The sequence below is a fragment of the Pipistrellus hanaki genome, assembly GCF_964339955.1.
Source record: "Pipistrellus hanaki genome assembly, chromosome: 7".
In the NCBI taxonomy this organism is placed as follows: Eukaryota; Metazoa; Chordata; class Mammalia; order Chiroptera; family Vespertilionidae; genus Pipistrellus; species Pipistrellus hanaki.
This window is the reverse complement of record NC_140509.1, coordinates 4912549-4936635: the sequence shown is the minus strand read 5'-3', so window position 1 is coordinate 4936635 and position 24087 is coordinate 4912549. Positions and strand designations below refer to the sequence as shown.

General features: G+C 48.5%; 2 protein-coding genes across 7 annotated transcripts in view; both read left to right on the top strand.

Moving 5' to 3' along the window:
- LOC311626179 (DLA class II histocompatibility antigen, DR-1 beta chain-like) overlaps window positions 1-24087 on the top strand; it is a 137259-nt gene that overhangs the window by 59206 nt on the left and 53966 nt on the right. For 2 of the 4 annotated variants that reach the window (XM_084891220.1, XM_084891219.1), the window contains exons 3-6: window positions 2239-2520; window positions 3156-3266; window positions 3696-3719; window positions 3945-4180. In XM_084891220.1, the coding sequence (XP_084747346.1) occupies window positions 2239-2520; window positions 3156-3266; window positions 3696-3719; window positions 3945-4135 (608 nt within the window). In that variant the 3' untranslated portion in view covers window positions 4136-4180. Of the gene's footprint in view, window positions 1-2238; window positions 2521-3155; window positions 3267-3695; window positions 3720-3944; window positions 4181-24087 lie in introns of those variants that run through there. The other 2 variants (XM_084891223.1, XM_084891222.1) reach the window with 2 other exon arrangements.
- LOC311626184 (DLA class II histocompatibility antigen, DR-1 beta chain-like) overlaps window positions 1-24087 on the top strand; it is a 71230-nt gene that overhangs the window by 32925 nt on the left and 14218 nt on the right. Inside the window, exon 1 of one of the 3 annotated variants that reach the window (XM_084891231.1) lies at window positions 23913-24007. The exons of the other annotated variants lie outside the window; for them this stretch is intronic. The gene's annotated coding sequence lies outside the window, so the exon portion shown is untranslated. Of the gene's footprint in view, window positions 1-23912; window positions 24008-24087 lie in introns of those variants that run through there. 3 annotated transcript variants of the gene reach the window in all.

The following is a 24087-nucleotide window of genomic DNA, read 5'->3' as shown; positions in this document are numbered from 1 at the left end:
GATAACAAAGCCATAAATAAAAGTTCTTCGTTCCTTGAAATGTCACAAATTTATACCTTTAAATTAACCTTAGGACTTCAAAATTCCAATTTAATATAGCAAATTTACAAATCAGAGCAAACGAAACCCTTACTTATACAAAATTAGAGACATTTTTATTAGCTAAATGGGCTGGTTCCCTCCACTGTGATACAGAGCAAACATCTCTGAGAAAAATAACTCAGCAGCGCTGCTTAAGACGTTTGCAGACTATCACAACAAGTCCGCCCTATCTTTTACAATTTAAACAACAGAAAGAGATAACAAATACTCCCATGTGTATAGCCGGACAGCACAAAGTAACTTTCACTTCACACAGACCATTTAATGAACAGATAATTATGTCAAGACAGACAAACATCCATACTCACACTCTCAGTAGACTAGCCCGGACTGGAGCTGAGCATACACACACAACAATGCCCAACTCCCCAGATGGGTGTGGGGCACTCCTGGCATCCATGCCCCAGAACAGAATTCTTGACCAACGTCTTGGTGAGAAACTACCGGAGGAGTTAAGACTGCGTCCAGTCCCACTTCTCGGTAACGGATTGGCTAGTCCCACACAAACACACAGCAGAGTGAACTCATAATTCCTTCATTCTCCTCCAGAGTCCCACATTTATATACTAGCTAGTCCGAGTTTTTTACTTCTACCAAACCTTTACCCAGAGTGTAAACAGTCACCTGATTCCTCACTCCTGATTAATTTGCCTGAGGAAGCCATATGGCCTCCGGGGAGGTGATCAAGTTCCCCCCTCCACTCACTTGGAGTGGACTGAACTGATGGGGCCCCTACCTTACAGATTCTGTCGACAGGTCCAGAGGTGTCCGTCCACTCTCTCCACATACTGGCCAGGTCCTGGGCTGAGGTCTGGGAGTGCCCGGAGTCCTCCGGTTCAATTCAACTAAATCTGCAGAGCAGTACCTCCCGGAGGTGTGTCCGGCTCCGCCGAGCCCCCCAAACCTGGCCCATTCAACAGAGGCCAAAAGGCCAAGCAAGTTATTCTCCGTCAGGGAACCAATAAATGTTACAGAAAACACAAGAAGAACAAAGCAACACTTAGAGAGATGGAATTACATTTATTACACGTGAGTCCACAGGAAAATGTATCTCAAATTCTGGGCCCCAACATGCAGGAATTCTCCCTATTTATATGATTTTACCTTCTTTGTCTCCCCAATATGGAGTGTTTCTGCCACCCTTTTGCAAGTTCTTAAAGAGCTGTGTGTACTGGGGCCTTGAGACCTCAACAGAAGCCTGGCCTGGCTCCAGCACTGATGAGCTTGTCTGGGGAAGGTTAAATCTACAGAAGCCAAATAGCAGGGTTAAAATTTCAAACAGCAGTTTTCATACAAGATGGATGCTTCAGTCTCAGGCAGGAAGCACACATATTAATGAGTCCCAGCCCCTGCCCTGAGCTCAAACATCAACTTGAAAAGAGACAATTATAAAGGGACAGGAATCCCAATAACAGACCGGCTTCTGTGAGGAGGAGCGGGTGGCTCAGTGAGCGTCACTATAAGTGGTACAATGAGGGATGCCTGCTCCTGCCTCTCCCTCAGGACCCAGCCCCGGAGCTGGGGAAACCCCCTCTTCCTGCTCCAGGGGGACCATCTCTGTGTTCCAGGGGTGACCGCATTCCCAGGACTCCACACCCTGAGTCCCATCGTCCCCAAGCCGGGGCCCAGCTTCTCCCTCTGCTCTCCTCACATTCTCTCTCCACATGTAATAAACAGGGACACAGAGTGAGGGCTGCTTTCCGGCCGCCGTTGTACATATGTTAGCCCATTGGTCCTCATGTGTCCCTAAGCGGTGAGTTCGTATGATCACCCCTTGTGGGTGAGAAGATTAGCAGAGGGGATCTCCCAGGATCACCAGGAAGAGGCAGAGCCCGGATGTGCCCCAGGCAGCGCTGCTCCAGAACCACACTTTAACGCACACACCTGTGAACACTTCCATTCAGCAATGAGGAGCTGTTTCAAGTGAAAACTCCCCAGGTTTTCTCAGCGTCTCTCCCATCCAGGGCCCGGGCTGGAGGCAGAGACTCAAGGCCCATGGCACTGCCTCCTGTGGGGCCACAGGGCAATTTCAGGGGGGCCTGCCTGGGCCTGGGACTGGGACCAGAGATGAGACTGAAGAGCAGCACTCAGGGGCTGCCTGTCTGCTCACATCTCCCTCCGCCTCCTCTGTCCCAGCTGCGCCCACAGTGACCGTGTCTCCTGCAAAGACCCAGCGCCTGCAGCACCACCTCCTCCTGGTCTGCTCCGTGAACGGCTTCTACCCGGGCCACATTGAGGTCCGCTGGCTGCGGGACGGCCGGGAAGAGCAGGCCGGGGTGGTGTCCACGGGCCTGATCCGGAACGGGGACTGGACCTTCCAGATGCTGGTGATGCTGGAAACAGTGCCCCGGAGCGGGGAGGTCTACACCTGCCAAGTGCAGCACCCCAGCAGCACCAGCCCCATCAGCGTGGAGTGGAGTGAGACGCCTTCTGACCTCCCCACTCCCCCCCCACCCCCCAAGGCCTTTGCTTGTCCCTGAGGCCAGGGTCCTTTCCCCACACCCCGTTTTCCTTTGCTGGGGTCCCTCCCTCAGCACAGGCCACAGGGCAGCCCGCCATCGCTCTGTGGACACCAATAACCCTGGGACCACCATTCCTGCCCTGCTTTCCATTCCTACCCTCTCCCATCATGGGGCCCCTTGGCCCTGGCACCGGCCCCTGTGGGCTGGGCAGGTGCTTCTGCCTGCGCTGAGCTGCCCACTGTGTTTGGGAGGAGGCACATCCTCCACAGCGCGGGGACTCTCCTGTCCGGGAGAGCCCCGTCTGCTCTGCATTTGCGGCTCTGTCACCTGGGCCAAGTACCGAGGGTCACCGGGCCCAGGCTCCACAGCCCTCAGAGGCCGAAGCAGAGGCCTTGGGTCCAGACTGAGGGCACCTGAGGCCAGTGCTGGGCCTTTACCTGCTCAGTGTGACCTCAGTCTCTTTCCCTGAAACGGCTATTCTTCTGCTTCCTCTAGGGGAGCACCTCTCCCCCCTCCCCTAGCCCTCCCCCAGGGTCTCCAGTAGAGAAGGTGCTTTGGGCTAAACCCACTGAAACCAGCCTCTCCTCCCAGGGGCCCAGTCCGGATACGCACAGAGCAAGGTGCTGAGTGGGGCCGGGGGCTTCGTGCTGGGGCTGCTCTTCCTCGGGGCGGGGCTGCTCATCTCCTTCAGGGCCCGGAAAGGTAAGGAGCCCCTGGCAGTGAGGCCCCAGAGGGTGGGGGACAGGGCTTTGCTGGGTGAGCTCTGGGGTGGCAGCACCCTAGAGGCCTCTCTCTCCCTGTGGGTGTCCCGTGTCCTGGAAACGCAGACTCACTAGCCCCTGGTTCTCAGTGTGGAGACATGAGGATCCAGGGCTGTGGGCTAGAGACGGGTTCACACGCAGGGGCTTTGGGTGCAGATCCTGGGGCACATGGAGGAGCAGGCCCTGCGGTCACTGAGGACTCTGGATGTGAGGGCTTCGGGGCCCCTGCTCTGGGCTCTGCTCTGGGCTCTGCTCTGGTGTCAGGGGGTGGGGGAGCTGCTAGAGAAGCTCAGGTGGCCTGGGCGGGGACCCTGTGTTCGGGTCACACTTACCTTCCTATGTTTAAGCAGCATCTTCCTTCTCTTCCCAGGACACTCTGGACTTCAGCCCACAGGTAAGGCTCTTTAATCCTCTCTTAGGGCCCCATTGGCTTTCCCTAGAACAGAAGGTGCAGGGGAGGAGCCAGGGGACAGAGGGGGAGCCTGGGGTGGCTCTGGCCCTGCCCACATGGCAGAGCCTCCTCCTGCTGGTGAGAGGCAGCTCTAGAGCAGCTCTGCCTCCTGTGGCCTCAGAGCCTTCTTCTCACTTGGGAGCCACAGCAAGAGGCCTGGGAGGGCAGCGCCCCTGCTGGCTGTTCCTGGGAACTGCACTGTCCTCTGCAGGGCTCCTGAGCTGAGGCAGCCATGGCCACAGGGGCAGCGAAGACCCTTCTGTCAGACCCTTTGTAGCCTGAAAAGGTTTCCTGCTGGGCCCTCACTCCACAAGGAGAGCAGCCTGGGCTCTGGCTGGTCCTGGATCCTGACCCTGTAGCTGCTCCCTGCTGGTTCCTCCCCGCTCTGGACCTGGAGGCTCAGTGTTGGCTGCAGAGTGTTCAACCCTCTCTTGTCCCTTAGTGTTCAACCCTCGCTGTCTGCTGTGCACCTTAGGTCACCTCTGCCCACATTTCTTAATAAAATGTTCCTCAATTAATACTGAGTGAAATCATCTGCTTATAGGCTTCAAGGACAGGAAGTAGGAAGCAAAGGTTTTCTTCTTCCCTTCCTGCTTTTCATGAGTCTTCCATCATGTAATTGGCCTGGTTCCTGAGCCAGGAGAGAGCCTGCAATGGGCTGAACATGGTGGTCTCCCACATCGGTGCTTCTCAAAGACCTGCCCTTAGGTTCCTTTCCCCAGGGATGCAGAGAGGAGACAAGTGTAAGAACTGCAGGCCTGGCTAGATGGTTTGGTCAGAGGTTGAGTGTCAACCTATGAAGTAGGTGTCACCATTCAATTCCAGGTAAGGCCTGGGTCTCTGGCTCAATCATCTGTGGGGGGCATGCAAAAGGCAGCCCATCAGTGATTCTCTCTCATCATTGAGGTTTCTATCTCTCTCTCTCTCCCCCACTCCCTTCCTCTCCGAAATGCAGAAAAATATTAAAAAAAAAAAAAAGAAAGAAAGAAAGAAAGAAAGAAAAGAAAAGAAAAATGGCCACTTGTAAGGATCTGATGTCTTCACAGTTTCTATAATCCTGTTCTTTTCTCTGATTTTTTAAATGAAGTTACTAATTCGGTACTTCTTGCAGCCCCCTTTTACAGTGTTAGTCTATTGATGGCCTCCACACCTCAGTCTCTGTGTCTCAGATAAACGCGTGCTGTGCTGACTCTGCCCTGAGGTGCACCTTCCCCATGAGCCGGTCCCCAAGGCCACCAGGACAGAGCTGCACCTCCAGTGGGAAAGGGGCGCTTCTGAGGCCTCCAGCGTGTTGGCAAACTCCCTGTCTGTCACAGGAAACCCCGTGTGTCCCTCCCTGAGCACCAACCAGGGCCGCTGCTGGGCACCAGGGCGGGCATGTGGCACCCTGCTGGGCCACTAGCATGCAAGCCTCTGCACTGGAGGGAGCAGGAGAGCTCCTGAGGGGGGGCCTCCCAGTGCGTGTGAGCAAGGAGCAGCAGAGTTCTATGCAGCGTTTGTTTAATAAGACAGAGGAGGAGAAAGGACATAGAGATAAACCTGTTCATTTCATCCACCTGTTTATTTTCCTACCTGCAAGTCATCTATCTATAGCACATGTGTCAAACACAAGGCCCGCGGGCCAAATCCAGCCCTCCAGGCCTTGCAATGTGGCCCGCACCGCGCTGTCATCACTGCACTCTGCTGTCAGTTTTTGACATTGTCAGTTTATGACTGTTCAGTAAACCATTCGGCCTGCGATTTAGGCTGGATTTTAGATTTTGGCCCCTTCTCTGATTGAGTTCGACACCCCTAACAGGGACAGATTTTTCAATGGTTGTCTACAGGGCAAAATGAGGGAATAGAGTGAAAGATTCTGTACTTTTCTGAATATGTATCTGATTAAATGGTTTTAACTTGAGGAACATTAAATATGTTGTTTAATAATTAAAACAAGTTTTAGGAGGCAACACATAAAAACAAATCAAACAACAAACTATAGCAATAGAAACAAACTGACAAGAAGTAGATGATGGGAAACAGCTCAAAAGTAATCAAGCAGAAACCGGTTTGGCTCAGTGGTAGAGCGTCGGTCTGCAGACTGAAAGGTCCCAGGTTCGATTCCGGTCAAGGCATGTACCTTGGTTGCGGGCACATCCTCAGTAGGGAGTGTGCAAGAGGCAGCTGATTAATGATTCTCTCTCATCGATGTTTCTAACTCTCTATCTCTCTCTCTTCCTCTCTGTAAAAAATTGAATAAAATATATTTTTTTTAAAAATAAAAAATAAAAAGTAATCAGGGTTTCCAGGCCAAGACGACAGAGAAGGAAAGCCCTGAGCTCCCCTCCTCCCATTTCACATTAAATTTGCACCTGCAGACACAGCAACTCCCCTGGAGTAGAAATGAGGGCTAACTGAAAAACGTCTGCATGACCACCAGGAGGGAAATCCCATAGAAACAGGGGGGAGGGACAGAGGACAGAGATATGGCACCATGGAGACCTCATCCCAGCACTGGCCTGCAGGAGGCAGGGACCCTGAGGACGTATGTGCAGACTCGCCCCCTCTGGGTGAAGTAAAAAACAGTGGCTGAAAGAGCACCTAGACTCTAAGGAGGGAAATTCATTTACTAAAGGAGAGCATCTTCCTAGTGGGAGGGGAAATGCAGGAGCCCTCTCTGAGGTCAGGGGCCCTGGAGAGAGCCTGTCACTCATGGACACTCTCCCTCCCCCTTGATCTCCTGGGCAGGACATACTTCAGGGCCAGCCAGCCAGCATTGGTGGTCAGGGTGCACACCAGGCCCAGCTGGGCTCAGGCCCCAGGCCCATACAAACTCTGTGGCTTGTCCCCAGAACTTCCACAGCCAATCCCACTCCAACTCAAGGACCCTAAGCCCCAGAGCTCCCTGTGGCCCACTCCCATTCTAGCTCTCCCTCAGGTCACCTTAACCCCAGTACTCTCCATGGACCCACCCCCACTGCAAATCCAGCTAGCCTGCTAAACACACCTGGCACACACAGTCTACAGAGGAGAAGCTCCTAAACAAGTCTCTCCTTCAAGACTGGAAGAGGTCGCTGTTTCACCTAATTCACAGAAACAAACACAGAGAGATGGGCACAAGGAGGAAACAGAGAAATGTGTTCCAAATAAAGGGACAGGAAACATAAATAAGTAAATAAGAAGGACTAAATGAAACAAAGATGAGCAATATATCAGATAAAAAATTAAAACTAAACAATAGTTATAAATGAACTCCATGAATAATGAACTCAGAAGAGAAATATTGTAGATGAACTCTATTGAGAAATTCAATAGAGACATAGAAAAATATTTAAAACAACCAATGAGAAGTGAGGAATATGATAATTTAAATGAAAACAAAAATACTCTGGAAGGAATCAACAGCAGATTAGCTGAGACAGGAGAATGAGTCAGCAATCTGAAATATAAGGTCTACCTCAAAAATACAAGAAAAATCAGCAATCAACTATTTAATTCTACAACTTAAAACATTGGAAAGGAAACAACAAGAGAGCACAGGGAATGGAGCAGCAGCACGCCTGCGCCCAGTGGCAGTGAAGTCAGAGATGAAGCAATAAGCACCCACCAGCTTGCTCCCCCTGAGGCCTCTCAACTCAAACAGGCAGACTAAGCCCCAGCAGGCAACCTGTTTGCCTTTTAGCCTCGTCCCATGTCCAACAAAGGAGGCAATTCCCTTCCCTGTGAGGCACACACCCAGCTGGCAGGTTCCATCCCTGGTGGGGCCTGTGCAGGAGGCAGCTGACCAATGTTTCTCTCTCCTCTCTGAAGCCCATAAACATAGCCTTGTGTGAGGATTAAATAAATGAATGTGGCTCTCGACATAATGAAATAAACAAAAATGAGTATAATTTTTTTAAAAAAGAAAGACAGCAATTGTGAAACCAAAAGAGGCCTCGGGAAGGAACCCAGGGACGGATCCTTTGAGCCCTGAGAGGACAGGAGGGCCTCGCCTCGGCCTCCCTCCCCTCAGGAGGGCAGAGAGGACTTTGATGACCCCTCGTTGCCATGAGCACATTGAACTGTGACCCCACTTTAAGGTGACCCGAGACCAGAGTCCAGGCCCCACTAGCCATCGAGGTCTTTACAGACCTGTGGTCAGGAGCCCAGCCATGTGGGGTGAGAGGAGACCCCCATGCAGCACCTCCCGCCCACAGAGCCTGCCCCGAGTGCTGATGCCCTCGCTGGTCCCTGATGCCTCGGCATTCAGCTCAGCGCAGAGCCTATCTCCTCTGGCCATGGGGGCGCCAGGAGGAGGTGCCCCGATAGCGGGTCTGAGCACCAGGAGACGACTCTGCAGAGAACCATGAGCCTGGCTGCTGCGCAGACTTCAAATGCTGGAGCTTTGCTTCAGGAGAACAGGGGGCAGAGGGGCACTGCCTCCAAGGTGCTTAGGAAGCCCTGGGGCACACCCCCTCCCTCATGTCCTGGGAGGAACTTTCAGTGATGCTCAGGCCTGGCAGAGCACAGAGCCCTGCTGGCTTTGCCTGGCCTGCACCTCCCCCTGCAGGCGGGCTGGCACCAAGGAAAAGGCCAGGCAGATGGTGATGGTCTGAGCACTGGGACCATGAGGGACACAGCCTGCACCCTCCAAGGAGCTCGGACTCTGAGGTCCGCGCGTCCTGCAGAGCAAAGCGGGGCTGGGGCCAGCGCAGGATGGCTGCTCCTGCAGGACACCGGCCTTACCTCCCTCCAGATCGCCGCCAGCAGGAAGCGCAGCTCTAGCCTAGACCAGGCTGATGGGCAGGGTCAGCAGAGGACAATGAGACATTCAGGCTTCTGGCCAAGCTGTGGCCTCCGTCCTCCCGACAGGCCCTGAAGGACCGATCCATACAGCAATTGTGAAATCATAACAGGCTTCGGGAGGAAAGCAGGGACGGGGTCCTGTGATCCCCGGAGGACAGGAGGCGCTACCCAGATGCAGGTCTGGGACTTGAAAGCCACCTTCAGGGCACCAGGTGCAGGGCTTCCTGGGCAGAAGCTGCTCACTGAGTGCAGAGGAGGAAGCAGGTAGGCTGCTGGGGCAATACCCCCCTCTCCCCCAAAGCGCTTTCACAACCACAGGTGGGTTCTCAGTGCTGACCCCTCCCCCCAGGAGGCCTCCAGAACAAGGAGGGGCAGAGGGTGAGGAGGCAACTACCCAGGAGGGTCCAACCAGGAGGAGGGGTGGCAGCCACCAGAACCCTGGGGTAACGATGGCTGCATCACAACCCCCACAGCCGGGCAGCAACAACCGGGCCCCCAGCACCAGCCACCACCACCCGCACAGCCCTGCTGGGACCCCTGGCGGAGCTACAGCAGGAAAAGCGGCCTCCCTGCCTCAGGTCCCAGCACCAGCAACCCCCCACCCTCAGCAGCCACAGCCCAGTCACCACCAGGGCAGCACAGCCACCGCCTCCACCTCCACCACCTGCCACAGCTCTGGCAGCTCCCGGGCCCGCACCAACCCACTGGTGCCCAGGGTCAGCTGGGGGCCCACACTCACTCACAGAGCTGCCTCAGCCGGCGCCCAGGGTCAGCAGTGGCACCTGCACTCTCAGAACCAGGCCCAGTGCGGCTACAGGGACCGCCCCATGCCCTGCCAGCATCCTCTTCCAGTGCCCACCTGCCCCCACCTGCCCCCACGGCGTCCTGTGCTGCTGGGGACGGTCACCCCAGGGCTGCTCCCTCCAGCCAGGCCCCTCTTAGAGGCTGCTCCCCCCACCCCCCAGGCTGGGCATTTTCCTCTGGTCTCACACTGCAACAGTGACCTGTTATTTTCCCTTCCTCCCCCACCTCCTCCCTCCTCCTCCTCCTCTTCTCTTTCTTCTTCTTGACCAAAGACACCTGGGCCCCAGCAGGTCATACAGTGAAGCCCAGTGCTGAGGGGGACCTTCTGCCCACTGTCCCATCCCCTCCCCCCCAGCTCCCCAGCCCCTCCCGCAGTCAGTAGTGAGTTCTTCAGGGATAGTTTACTCTCTGCCCTTCAGGATTAAAACCAAAAAATCAAAAAAAATTTTTTTTTTAAGTTGAGACTTTGTCCATTTTTACTCTGGGTTAGCTGTTAATGCTTCAAGACACCCATGTCTTTGCTGAGTGTGTGAGGGGCAGAAATAGGATCGTGGGACCAGCTGCAAGGATAAGAAGTACGAGTCGTGTTCTGTCCGCCATGGAGGTTCCGTGTGATTAGGGAAAGCATGTCTCCCCCTCTGGGAGCTGCACCCCGGGACGTTGGGGCCAGCAGGGAGGGCACCCCTCCTCCTTTCCCAGAGCTGCCCACCATCAGGGAAGAATTAGCACCTGCTCTGGGACCATCTTGTCCCGAAGGTGCCCGCCCTCTGCGACCCCCAGCCCACATCGTCTGTAACCTGTGAGCATGACACCTGCCTACTCCCCCACCTGTACTTCCTGCTTTCCCATGTGACCTGAGTCCCCTACCCAGTTTAAGAGGCTGGCTTGTGGGGGGCACAGCGGATTTTGGGGTGACCTGCTGCTCTCCTCAGCAGCCGGCAGGATGGGAATAAACACTCAGAGAGGATTCATCCCTGGCTCTGCTTCATTGGCTCAGGTAGTGACAGGAAGCCCCCACCCATCAGTTGTCCCATTACAAGTTCAGGCAACCAAGGAAGGCCACACCCTCAAAATGAAACCCACACAAAACCCAGTCATCCCACTCCTAGGAATATACCCCAAGAAACCAGAAACACCAATCAGAAAGGATGTATATTCCCCTATGCTCATAGCAACACAATTTACAATAGTTAAGATTTGGAAACAGCCGAGGTGCCCATCAGCAGATGAGTGGATTAGAAAACTGTGGTACATCTACACAATGGAAGACTATGCTTCTATGAAAAAGAAGGAACTCTCACCATTTGCAACAGCATGGATGGAGTTGGAGAGCATTATGCTAAGTGAAATAAGCAAGTCAGACAAAGATAAATATCACATGATCTCACTCATTTGTGGAATATAAAGAACAACTTAAACCGATGAACAAAAAACAGAATCAGAGTCATAGAAGCATCAATTAGACAGTCCAACCTATGAGGGAAGATGGGGTAAGGAAGTAAGAGATCAACCAAAGGACTTGTATGCTTGCATATGAGCATAACCAAAGGACACTGACAGGTTCAAGGGGATGAGGGCATGTGATGGGGTTTGGGGTCACCAGGAAGAGGTCACTGAGGGGAAAAGGAGACATACGTAATACATTAAACAATAAACAACTCAAATTAGAACACAAACCCACAGAAGAACCTTGAACCTGACTTTCTATACAATGTCTGTTCCCATAACTTTGCACATAGCCTCTGTGTGGAGCTGAACTGTGATTGCATTTTGAGTTTGGAGGGAGTGTGACCATTGAACTTGAAACTTTTTCTTAGAGTGGATACTGCTCTAATGGGCCACAAAAACATGGCTGAGAGTCTTGGGAGGAGAGGCTTACCCGGGTCTCTGGGTGGCTAAAAGCCATCGCAATATCCCGATAAGAGAGACTAGACAACGGCGAAGGCCACGGGAACTGCAGGCAGAAGGAGATGCATTCACAGCCAGGAACTCGGAGACAGCAGAGCCGAGAGGCAGGTGTGGGTGGATGCCAGAGCCTCTGGGGGAGGGAGCTGGCCCTGCCCACAGCTCCGTTTCAGACTTCTGGCCTCAGGAACTGGCAGTCACTCCTGTTTGAAGCCACCACTTTTGTTATGTTTGTACAAAGGTCCTAGAAGCTAACTTACACAATGGGCCCAGAGCTTTGGGAGCCGACTAGCCAGATGACAAAGTTGCTTTGCAGGAAAGCAGGGGGAAGTGTGGAAGAGAAGAGGACCGGGCGTTGGGCAGAGCCCTGAAGACATAGGCCAGCCCCGAAGGCAGCCTCCCTTCCCTGGCCTCTTCAGCAGCATGAACTAACACACATCCCTTCTTACTTAAGGTAGATTGAGCTGGTTTTCTGTTGCTTGCAACTCAAAGATTTCTGACTGACATGCTCACTCAGTGATTACAAAGAGCCTTAAAAATAGGTAAATCTGTGACTGGTAATCCCACTTTCTGTGTGAAGGAATTAGTGTGTCTGAGGACAATCACTGCCATATGAACAAGACAGACACCTATGTGTGTGAACACAGGACACTGATTTCATGAATGAAGTACAGCACTCTGACAGGACCTCATGCAGCCAGTCAAAGCCATGTTTCCATGCTCATTGTTAGGTGAACAACAGGATCTACATGCTAAGGAAACAGTCTACATGACATCAGTGCACGACTTGATAAAGGAAACATGAGAAATGTATCACATTCAGCCACAGACAAGAATGAAACTTTGCTCATTGCGACAGCATGGATGGATCTGGAGAATATTAGGCTGAGTGAAAAAAGTCAGACGGAGACAGACACAGACCAGGTGATGTCATGTATATATGGAATCTAAACAACAACAAAAAAAAACAGAAAACCACACTCAGGGCACAGAGAGCAGAGGGCAGCTGCCAGAGGTGGAAGAGGGGCTGCAGGGCGAGTGCTAAATGGTGAAGGGGTGAAAGGTGCAAACTCCCAGCTGAGAGACAAGTAAGGCCCAGAGATGAGGAACAGACGGTGACGACACTCACTGCTACTGTTTGTGTGGCCTAAGCTAGTAGACCTCAAAAGTCCTCATCGCACACACAACTTGGTAACTACGTGGTGATGGATGTTAACTCTACTGATTGTGGTGATCATTTCCTTACGTAAAAATGAATTAGGAGTTTTGAGGAAAGATGGCGGCTGGCAGGACGGAGCTGAGAGAGAGGAAGTGAGTGCGAGTAGAAGAGGAGTGTGTGTGGATGGGCGTGGGGTACTTGTTAGTGAGTGAGGGAACGTTAAATCACACAGGAGCAGCAGGAGCTGGCAGAAAGCATCTCTTTGACAAGGAGAGACTACCACTGCTGCGGGCTCTCCCTGGAAGGCGGGATTCGAGCACAGAGTCCATGCCACCTTGAAGGGCAGAAGGGCCTTTTTTAGATACCCATCAATACCATTAATAAGACAGGCCTTGGAACTGCCCCACGACCCAGTGCCCACCCCAGCCATTATCCTGCTACCCCCGCTGCAGACTCTCGGGGAAGATACACTGTTCGTGGGAGCTGTAAGTGCAGCTCCCCTTTCCCAACAACACAACCCTGGTTTGAGTGTCTGCAGGGTTCGCGCCTACCCCCACCCAACTTGTTCACCACCCCCACTCGCCTCAGCTCGCACCAGATAGCAAAACCCTGGATTCCCAGCATTCACGGGTTCCCACCTGATTCCCATTCACCTCCCCTCATGCTCATGCTCGCCCAGCAACAAGAACCCAGTTCCTGTGTCCACAGGCTCGCACCTGCCCCCGCCTTCACCCCCCATCGACTCCATTAAGCCCTGGATTCACGAGTTCTCTGGTTTGCACCTGATCCGCCCATTTGTGACCCCTCGCATCCACTTGTGCTAGACAGCAAAACCCTGGATTCACCCATTAGCAGGCTTGTGTAAGCTCTGCCTGTTCACAACGCAACTCCATAGACAAGCCAGAACTCCCCACCCCAGGGTTGCGATCTTAACCTAGGGCACTCGTTACTTCAACCCCATAGACAATAGGACATCCCACTCAGGGGGTTGCATGCCTCTCCTGAGGCAGTTTGCAGGAGACACCAAGAGCACCACCCGAGAGTGGATTCTGTACAGACAGGGGCTCATGGCCCCGCAGTGGAAATTCTGAATGCCCTCTTCCCTGGGGCTAGCCCAGCTGCTCAACCAATGCCGGGACCCCTAGGTGTACATTGGAGCTCAGCACCCTGAGAGTGCGTATCCGCGGATACGCCACTGCAGAGGTGGGGTTCTGGCAGACCTCTGTAAGACACTAGTGGGAATCACAGTGAGCTTGCCTTGGATGCGATCTTGAACAAACAGGAGGCTCACACCGATCCAGAAGTAGAAGTTTTGAATTCACTTTGCCTAGATACTGACACACAGGCACTTCAACTGTGCAACTACACTGCTAGGGCCCTTCAGAGTCATTTAGTGCACCTCACTGGAAAACTAACGTGGGTTTTCCAGTGAACCACCACTGGGAGTAAGCACCTATTCACCACAGGTGCAACAGCAAAAGCTGTGTCCGCCCATCTCACGATTGCATATATCTGGGCACCTCAGCCACGTCTTTCCAAATAGCAGGTCCCCTGAACTCCAAAACCCAAACAGATGGTTCCTTGGGACCATTGTGGGTCCCTACAGGGCATGCGTGATTACGATTAAGGGTGCAAGACAGCAAAAATTAAGAAACTCCCCTCCACATCAACTGACTTGGAGACACCACAGTTGTCCCTCCCCAGTTTACAGACCTACATCAAGAGAACCCAAATAGCTTGATAAGGGAGCTACATTAGATTAAAAAAAACAGGAGAACTGAGAAATTACACTAGTAGCATCATCCCCAAAGGAACCAGGGAAGCAAGGCAATTGGATCTACAATTAAAACACTACAGGAAAACATGGGAAGACAAAAAGGCAATCCCCAAATGAAAGGGAAAGAGGAATCACCAGAAAGGAAGTTAAATGAATTTGAAATTAGCAGCTTATTAGAGACAGAATTCAGAGTAATGATTATAAGGATGTTTAAACAGCTAGAGGAAAAATGCACACAACTCAATGACAATTACACACAACTCAATGCTAATTACAAGGAGCTGAATGAGAATGTCACCAACATGAAAAAATACCAAGAGGAGATGAAGAACGACATAGCTGCAATAAAAAACACAGTGGAAGGCTTACAAAGTAGGCTAAAAGAGGCTGAGGACCGCATTACTGAAGTAGAAGACAAGATAGAAAAAAACACACAAACACAGCAGCAACTGGAAAGAAGATTCAAAAAGCAAGAGGAGAGCCTAAGGGAGCTTTGGGACAACTCAAAATGAAACAACATTAGAATAATAGGGATACCAGAAGGAGAAGAAGAAAAGCAAGAAAACCTCCTGGAAGAAATAATGTCAGAAAACTTACCTGATATTGGCAAAAAATAAACTATCCAACTCCAAGAAATACAGAGAGTCCCAAACAAGTTGAACCCCAAAAGACCAACACCAAGACATATCATAATTAAATTGACAAACACCTACGACAAAGCAAAAATCTTAAAGGCTGCAAGAGAGAGACAGAAAGTTACATCCAAGGTATCTCCTATTAGAATAGCAACTGATTTCTCAACAGAAACACACCAGGCCAGGAGGGAATGGAATGAAATATACAAAGTGATGCAAAACAAGGGACTGAATCCAAGAATACTATATCCAGCAAGGCTATCATTCAAAATTAAAGGTGGGATCAGAAGCTTCAGAGACAAAAAAGGGCTAATAGAATTCATCACTACCAAGCCTGCAATGCAAGAAATGCTAAAGGGACTGCTGTAGAAAGAAGAAAGAGAAAGGCAAGAAGAAACACAAACGCTAAGGAAAAATATGACAACAAAAAGGCACTTATCAATAGTAACATTAAACGTAAGTGGAATAAATGCACCAGTAAAAAGACATAGGGTAGCTGAATGGGTAAGAAAATATGAACCATATATCTTCTGTCTACAAGAAACCCACCTTAGAGCAAAGGATTCACACAGACTGAGAGTAAAGGGATGGAAAAACATTTTTCAGGCAAACAGAAATGAGAAAAAAGTGGGTGTCGCGATACTTATATCAGACAAAATAGACCTCAAAGTAAAGGCCATAATAAGATATAAGGAAGGCCACTACATAATACTAAAGGGAGCAATTCAGCAAGAAGATCTAACTCTGGTAAACCTATACACAACCAATGCAGGAGCACCCAGATACATAAAAAATCTCCTGGAAGATATCAAGGGAGAGATCGACAACAATACAATCATAGCAAGGGACTTTAATACACCACTGACATCAATGGATAAATCCACTGGACAAAAAATCAGCAAAGAAACAGCAATCCGAAATGACACAATAGACCAGATGGACTTAATTGACATTTTCAAAGAATTTCACCCCAAAGCCAAGGAATACACGTCCTTCTCAAGTGCTCATGGAACATTCTCAAAAATAGACCTCATATTGGGTAACAAGCAAAGTCTCCCCAAATTCAAAAAGATTGAAATCATATCAAGCATTTTCTCAGATCACAATGGCATAATATTAGAAATAAACTACAATAAAAACATTCCAAAAAAATTTAACATCTGGAAGCTGAATAGGATGCTACGAAACAATGATTGGGTTATCAATGAGATCAAAGAAGAAATTAAAACATTGTGGAGACTAATGACAATAAAAACAGAACACTGTAAATCCTATGGGACAAAATGAAAGCAGTCCTGAGAGGGAAGTGTATAGCTCCATAGGCCTACCTCAAAAAACAACAAAAAGGTTAATAAATAATCTAACTCAATAATCTAACTCAACAACTCAAAGAATTAGAAAGAGAGAAACAAGAAAAGCCCACAGTGAGCAGAAAGAAGGAAATAATAAAGAGCAGAGCAGAAATGAATGACATAGAGACAAAAGAAACAATACCAAAGATAAATAAAAATAAGAGCTGGTTCTATGAAAGAATAAACAAGATTGATGAACCTCTAGCCAGGCTCACCAAAAAGCAGAGAGAGAGGACCCAAATAAACAAAATCAGAAATGGAAAAGGTGAAATAACAACAGACCCCACAGAAATACAAAGCATTGTTACAAAATACTATGAACAACTCTATTCTAATAAACTAGACAACCTGGAGGAAATGGACACATTCCTAGAAAAATACAACCTTCCAAAACTTAATAAAAAAGATACGAAAAATCTCAATAGGCAGATAACTGTGGATGAAATTGAAGCAGTCATCAAAAAGCTTCCAGCAAACAAAAGCCCAGGGCCAGGTGGCTTCACATGGGAGTTTTACCAAACATTCAAGGAAGAATTAAAACCTATCCTCCTCAGACTATTCCAGAAAATTCAAGAGGAAGGAACACTTCCAAGCTCCTTCTATGAAGCCAGCATCACCCTAATACCAAAATCAGATAAAGATAACACAATGAAAGAGAATTACAGGCCAATATCCCTCATGAACATAGATGTCAAAATCCTCAACAAAATTCTAGCAAATCGGATCCAGCAGTACGTAAGAAAGATCATACACCATGACCAAGTAGGATTTATCCCGGGGATGCAAGGATGGTACAATATTCGCAAATCAATAAACATGATACATCACATAAACAAATTGAGAAGTAAAAATCACATAGTCATATCTATTGATGCAGAAAAAGCATTTGACAAAATCCAATACCCTTTCTTGATAAAAACTCTCAGCAAGGTAGGAATAGAAGGATCATACCTCAATGATCCCACTTCTAGGAATATATCCCAAGAAACTAGAAACATGAATCAGAAAGGATATATCCACGTCTATGTTCAATAGCAGCTCAATTCACCATAGCTAAGATTTGGAAACAGCCTAAATGCCCATCAGCAGATGAATGGATTAAAAAACTGTGGTACATCTACTCAATGGAATACTATGCTGTGGTAAAAAAAAAAAAAAAAAAAAGAACCATCCTATTGCTCTGATAGACGGCCCCCAGAAGGGAGAGGCCAGACTGCCAGGCAGTGGGCAGAGATCTTTCGGAGGTGTGTGAAGCCGGCGGCCATTACTGCAGGACTCAGAAACCAGACCCTCATAGGGAGGTGCTGACCAAAGCTTGTCTGCACCATCCAAGACTCTGCCCCATCCAAGCGGAGCACAGAAGTGCTTCCAATGGTTAGCTTTCTCTTTCCGCGCGAATAGGACTCTCCAAGGGAGGGGCAGACAGGAATCCAAAGCTTGCCTGTGCCTATACCAAAGAGTTGTGCGTGCCAGCAACCAATCTTCGGGATTCACCAAAGCTTGGCTGTACCACCCCGAGACTCTGCCCCATCCAAGCGGAATACAGAAACCCTCCTAGCCGAGACTCTTCTGATCCTCATAGCCAATTGGCTTGGATATCAACGCTTCCCAGTGATACCAACAACAAGCAAGACTTAACAACAAGACTGCACACACTGCCCACAAAGGGTTATACCAAGACTGTCCACCTCAGGTAACTGGGAGGCTGACCCACTGAACCATATAGGACACCTTAGCACACAAAGCCACCCTACTAACTCAGGGAAGTTGTGAAAATGCAGAGACAAGGAAACAGATCACAAACAAAAGAAATGGAGGACAAGAAGCGACAGGATATAGAGTTCAAAACCATGCTTATAAGGTTTTTCAAGAGTTTCCTAGAAAAGGCTGATAAAATAAATGAGATCTATGAGGATATGAAAAGGGATCAACTGGAAATAAAGAATACATTGTCTGAAATAAAAAATATTATACAGAGTCCTAAAAACAGAATGGAAGATCGCAAGAATCAAATCAAAGATTTGGAACACAAAGAGCCAGAGGACACTCCTCCACAGAAGCAAGATAAGTTGAAGATAGTGTAAGAAACCTCTGGGACAATTTCAAAAGAACCAACATCAGAATTAAGGGAGTCCCAGAAGAAGAGAGAGAGCAAGATACTGAAAACATACTGAAAGAAATAGTGACAGAAATCTTCCCCCACCTGGGGAAAGAAATAGACTTACAAGTCCAGGAAGTGCACAGAACCCCAAACAAAAGGAATCCAAAGAGGACCACACCAAGACAAATCATAATTAAAATTCCAAGAGCAAAAGACAAAGAGAGAATATTAAAAGCAGCAAGAGAAAAGCAGGTAGTTACCTATAAAGGAACACCCATACGATTGTCAGCTGATTTCTCAACAGAAACCATGCAGGCCAGACGGGAATGGCAAGAAATATTCAAGGTGATGAATAGCAAGAACCTACAGCCAAAAATATTCTACCCAGCAAAGCTATCACTCAGAATTGAAGGCCAGATAAAGCGCTTCACAAATTTAAAAAAGCTAAAGGAGTTCATCACCACCAAACCACAATTATATGAATTGCTGAAAGGGTTTCTATAAGGTAGAGGAAGAAGATATAGATAAAAATTATGATCAACAAATACGAAACTATCAACAACTGAAACTAAAAGCCAATAGAATTAAAAGACCAGATGAACAATATTAACTGGTGAATATAATAAAATCAGGTGTATGGAAGGGGAGTGAACTGATGATTCTCTGGGAAAAGGGGAGTGGGGGGTTTGGGAAGAGCCTGAACAAAAACTGTGCACCTACAAATGAGGACAATGGGGGGTGTGGAAAGGGCAGAGGGTGGGGTGGGAACCTGTTGAAGGGGAGCAATGGAGGAGGGAAAAATTAGGAACATTTGTAATAATATGAACAATAAAGATTTATTAAAAAAAAAAAAAAAAAGAACAGACCCAGAGACTGAATAACATTGATCAGAACCTCAAACCCCAGGGAAGGAGGGGATCGCTGGGAGTAAGGGGGAGAAATCAACCAAGAGACTTGTGGGTATACATTTGAGCCTCATCAATGGCCACAGATAACAGGTGGGTGGAGTATGAATGGAGGCTAGGGGATAAGGGGGGATAAGAGCACATACATAAAATAATAATAATAATAATAATAATAATAATAATAATAATAATAATATTAGAGAGAGAGGGAGAGAGAGAGAGAGAAAGTGTGAGGTATCCAGAGTCCCAAGAACACCTGAGAACGCCTTCACTGCCATGCTAACAGCCATCAGCTGTACAGTAATATAACCTGGGGCTATTGGCTAAGAATTTCTGGACTTATGTTCCTAATCCTTCACAGGTGGGAGCCCTTACTTGGGCTGATCCTCCTGCCCAAAGTAGTCACTGATGATACCAGACACCTTGGTCATCCAGGAAGTATATTACATAGTGGGCACCACCCAGCTGCCCTTCGGTATGATACAAAATTAAACCACTGTTCCTTTGTGTGTAAAACTAAAGAGAGGTTTCTGGCTTGCATGGAGACCTAAAGAAGGGACCATCACTACTTCCTCCTGGGAGAGGTGTAGAAAATGTAACAAAGACCTTGTCTATACAAAAAGAAATTGACAGCCAGTTAAAAATGGAATTTCCATGGCCTAGAGCAAAGAATAGCCTTACATGATATTATTCTACAAGGTCATTATAATTTTTTCCAGATTTGGGTTATTCCCATCACCTATAATAGTACCTCACACCATGGGATATCAATAAAAAATCATTTATTTTATTTTATTATATATATATATATATATATATATATATATATATATATATATATATATATATATATATATATATTGTTGGTGCTTGGAGATAAAGGTAACACATCTCTAGATATTTTAGAATTACAACAGCATATTGTAAAAATATTCCAAACAAACTTATAAACCAATCCTTTGAATGTCTGCCAGCAATTTAAAAATGAAGAGAAAGAACTTCATCCCTTCCACTGTGCAGAGGGCCCCCTAGAAAGACACCTGAACATTCTATATTGGCCCATCTTGCCCTTTTGGCCAAAATGACTCTCTTCTCATGGTCCAGGTGCCCACAACTGTTGCCTGACCTTTCAATTCATGCCAAGCACCATGGTGGCTGGTACCATGGATCTCTCTCCCGCCCAGTGGGGTGAGCTGGGCCCTCTCTGGAGAAGAAACATGGGTTCCCAAAAATATGAGATCAGCGCCCCAGCCTTGCCAGCAGGTGAGGGGTTCCCGAGGCGGTGTTGGTTGTGGAGCCCATGGGTGCACAGGCTACCAAGGAGACAGAACTAAACCTCACATCACCCTGCTTGGCCCCGGAGGATGGCTGGTTAGCCAGAGACGGTAAGATTCCTCAGGGAAGGAACAACCGAAGACAGGCACAGTTGCAGAGGGGCCATCAGGAGAGAACTTGGGGGTCAACAGAGGTGGGGCACAGACCCTTACCACTCCCCCCTGCAACGTGGCAGGCGCCTGAACCTTCTCCCATTCTGAGGGAGGTCTCCTGGCCCCATGGCTGCTTCGCTTCCCATGCACAGCTCACATTGGGACACAGGTAACAGACAGAGACTTGGCTGACAGCAGCTGCCCTCTCACTGTATCAAGACTTGTTTGAGAGGTCTCATACCCCTGGTGTGGGCAAGTGGGTTTTTCATATCCAAGTCCAGCCTGGTAGCAGGAATGCTCAGGCCCTTCTCAAGAAGGCAAATGAACAATTCCACTAATGCACACATGGTAAATAAGATTGTTGCTAGAGTGTTGAGTTTAACAGTTAAATAGTAGCCAATTTCTCAGAGGAAATTAATGTGGCTAATGGAAATAAACGAATATTCTAGAAAAACTGATTGTACTGTACAAAAAGCTGTTCCTAAAGTGTTAACAAAAATTCTTTCTTTCTTTCTTTCTTTCTTTCTTTCTTTCTTTCTTTCTTTATTAAAAATATATCTTTATTGATTTTTTATAGAGAGGAAGGGAGGGAAATAGAGAGCTAGAAACGTCGATGAGAGAGAAACATTGACCAGCTGCCTCTTGCACACCTGCTACCGGGGATGTGCCCGCAACCAACGCACATGCCCGTGACCGGAATGCCCTTGACCTTTCAGTCTGCAGACCAACGCTCTACCACTTAGCCAAACCGGTTTCGACTAACAAAAATTCTTATTGGCAGAGGGTCTCATGGTAAAATTGCATAACATGTTATGAACTTAAAGCAGTCAGTGTAGAGCAAATAATTAAAATGTAAAAGCTATCAAGACTACATTATAAAATTTCCAAAAGTCTCCTATTATTTAAATTAAAAAAGTGGAAGAATATCATGTAAGGAAAAATATCCTGTGAATAATTTACATCTAAAAAAATGTGTACTTTAGAAAATTAACCTTCATTCAAAATACTAACAACAAGATACTCATGAAAATACATACATGGTGTCAAAACAAGCCAGAGGAAAATCATTTGGGGGGCGGGGGGGGATGAAAAAAATATCCCAAGTCAAATTTATAGAAAATATCCCTCTATTAACTTTTGATTAAGAATATGTTTGTACGTTTTCAGAAAACAACTCAGAGACTATCTGGAATCCTGTAACAGAGAGGAATAGACAGAAGTGCTCCAGCCATGAAGACAGAAGAGAAACAATTCAGAGATGGAAGACGCTGACGACGCCTCGCCATACCAGCAGACAGCAGCTGCATGTCGCTGAAGGATGCCCAGGACCAAACCAGAGACAGTTGGACCTGCATCACCACCATTTGTCCATCAACCAGATCTGAAATAGCATGGCTGACATGTACACATAAGGAACTGTTTGACATTGAAATTGGGACTCAAAAGACTGTTGGCCCACAAAGGAACTCACTACAGACTGATTCATTTGCCTCTCAGCATAACCTTTATGGCTTGTCTCAGTTTTGGTTCTTACAAGGGTATTTCTTGGATCACATGATCTCACACATCTAGAGGAAATAATGAACAATATAAACTGATGAACAAAAACAGACCCAGAGAAAGAGAAGCAGCGATCAGACTCTCAAACCTCAGAGGGAAAGTAGGGGGAGGTGGGGATAAGGGGAAGAGATCAACCAAAAGACTTGTGTGCATGCATATGGGGCTAGCCAGTGACCATGGACAACAGTGGGGTGGGGGCATATGTAAGGAGGGGTTTGGAATGGGAATGGGGGGATGAGGACAATTATGTGATACCATAATCAATTAAAAAAAAAAAGGAATTATACATTGCACACCTGAAACTAATATAGTGATAATGTCAATTAAAGCTCAATACACACACACACACACACACACACACACACATACACATAAAACACACACAAATACCTACAGAATTTACATACATAGCATTATATACTTACAGAATACCCCCATTTTATTGTATCTGCTTTAGGCCATGGGAGAGAAATAACGAGGCCTCATACAGTTAAAACCCTTTGAGTGCCTCTCCCTCCTCTCACGGGGCCCCTCGACTCCAGAGGCAGCCACTCTGCATGGGAGGCAGAGCGCTTGCTCCACGACGCCAGGTGTAGGGGCCCAGGTCTCAGACCCGGGGAGCAGGTGAAGACGTGAGAAGGCGTGGCACACAGCGGAGACGTTATTGCAGACAAGGGAGCTATTGCTACCGCAGGAACCATCGGACAAAGCAGTTCCTCACAGCAGCCGCCCAAAGCGGCCCACACGGGCTGGTCAGGGCACCTCACACACCCACTCAAACCAGAGGCCTCGGGCAGGGAGTGACACTCCTGCTGCATGAACATGAGCGGGTCACATGAGGGTGGGCGTGTGCGGTACGTATGTGCCACTGCTGAGTTACTGCCCTCGCACACGTGTGGGGCAAGGGGCCTTTCACCTGTAATACTGCTGTGTCCTCGCCTGCTTGCATGTGTAAGGCAAAATGGGCATGATCACCCGGCCCATTCTGATGAGGGTCCCCACAGTTGGTATCATTCCCAGATATGATATATAAACCCCTACATATGTATGCAAAGGTAACATAACATTTGCACGTTTTCACGTTTCAAAAAATAGTATGAGACTTTTGCAGCTTGCTTTTTTAAATCAACAATATCCTGGCGTGCAACTTAATCCAACATGATAGCATGTGCCATTCGTTTTAACTGCTGTCATGAATTCCATTTCTCAGTATCCCGCCGTTATGTATCCTACCTCTGCTTCGGAAACGCTGAGACTGGCAATATTTCCCCCATAAACTGCTGCAGCTTCTCGCTCGTGCACACCCATGAGGTTCTCTGGGAGGTACCCCGGTGTGGTGCGGGGTCACAGGGCACGCCCACCGTCACCATTCAAGGGGAGAAAATGGTTCCAGGGTTCTGTGCACACGGCCCTGTCCGGGTGCTGGCTGCCATCCTCCGACATGTGTCCCGTTCACTTTCTTCTTCTGAAAGTGCTTCATCTACTGTGCCACGGAGGTGCTGCCTTTTGAGCGGAGCCTGCTCACAGACTTAAATCTTCCTCATTTTTCCTCGGCTGGTGCGGTGCAGTTGGTAGGAGCATCCCCCAGGACACCGAAAGGTCCAGAGTTCCCAGTTAGGGCATTACCTAGGCTGCAGTTCAACCTCTAGTCCAGGTGCAAGAGGGAAGCAACCAACTGACATTTCTCTCCCGCTCTGTCTCCGTCCTCTCTCTCTCAAATCCATGAAACATGTCCTCGGGTGAGGATGAAATCTTACTCATCTCTCAGCATTAGATCAGGTGTCTCCCTTCCACGACGACTTTCTCATCAGCCAGCCCACGGCCCTGCAGCAGCTGTCACAGGTCAATGACTGGCCTCTCCCAGGACAGGGTCCCAATGGGGAAAGAAAGTGGGGGGACAGAGCAAGCGAGGGGCGCTGGGT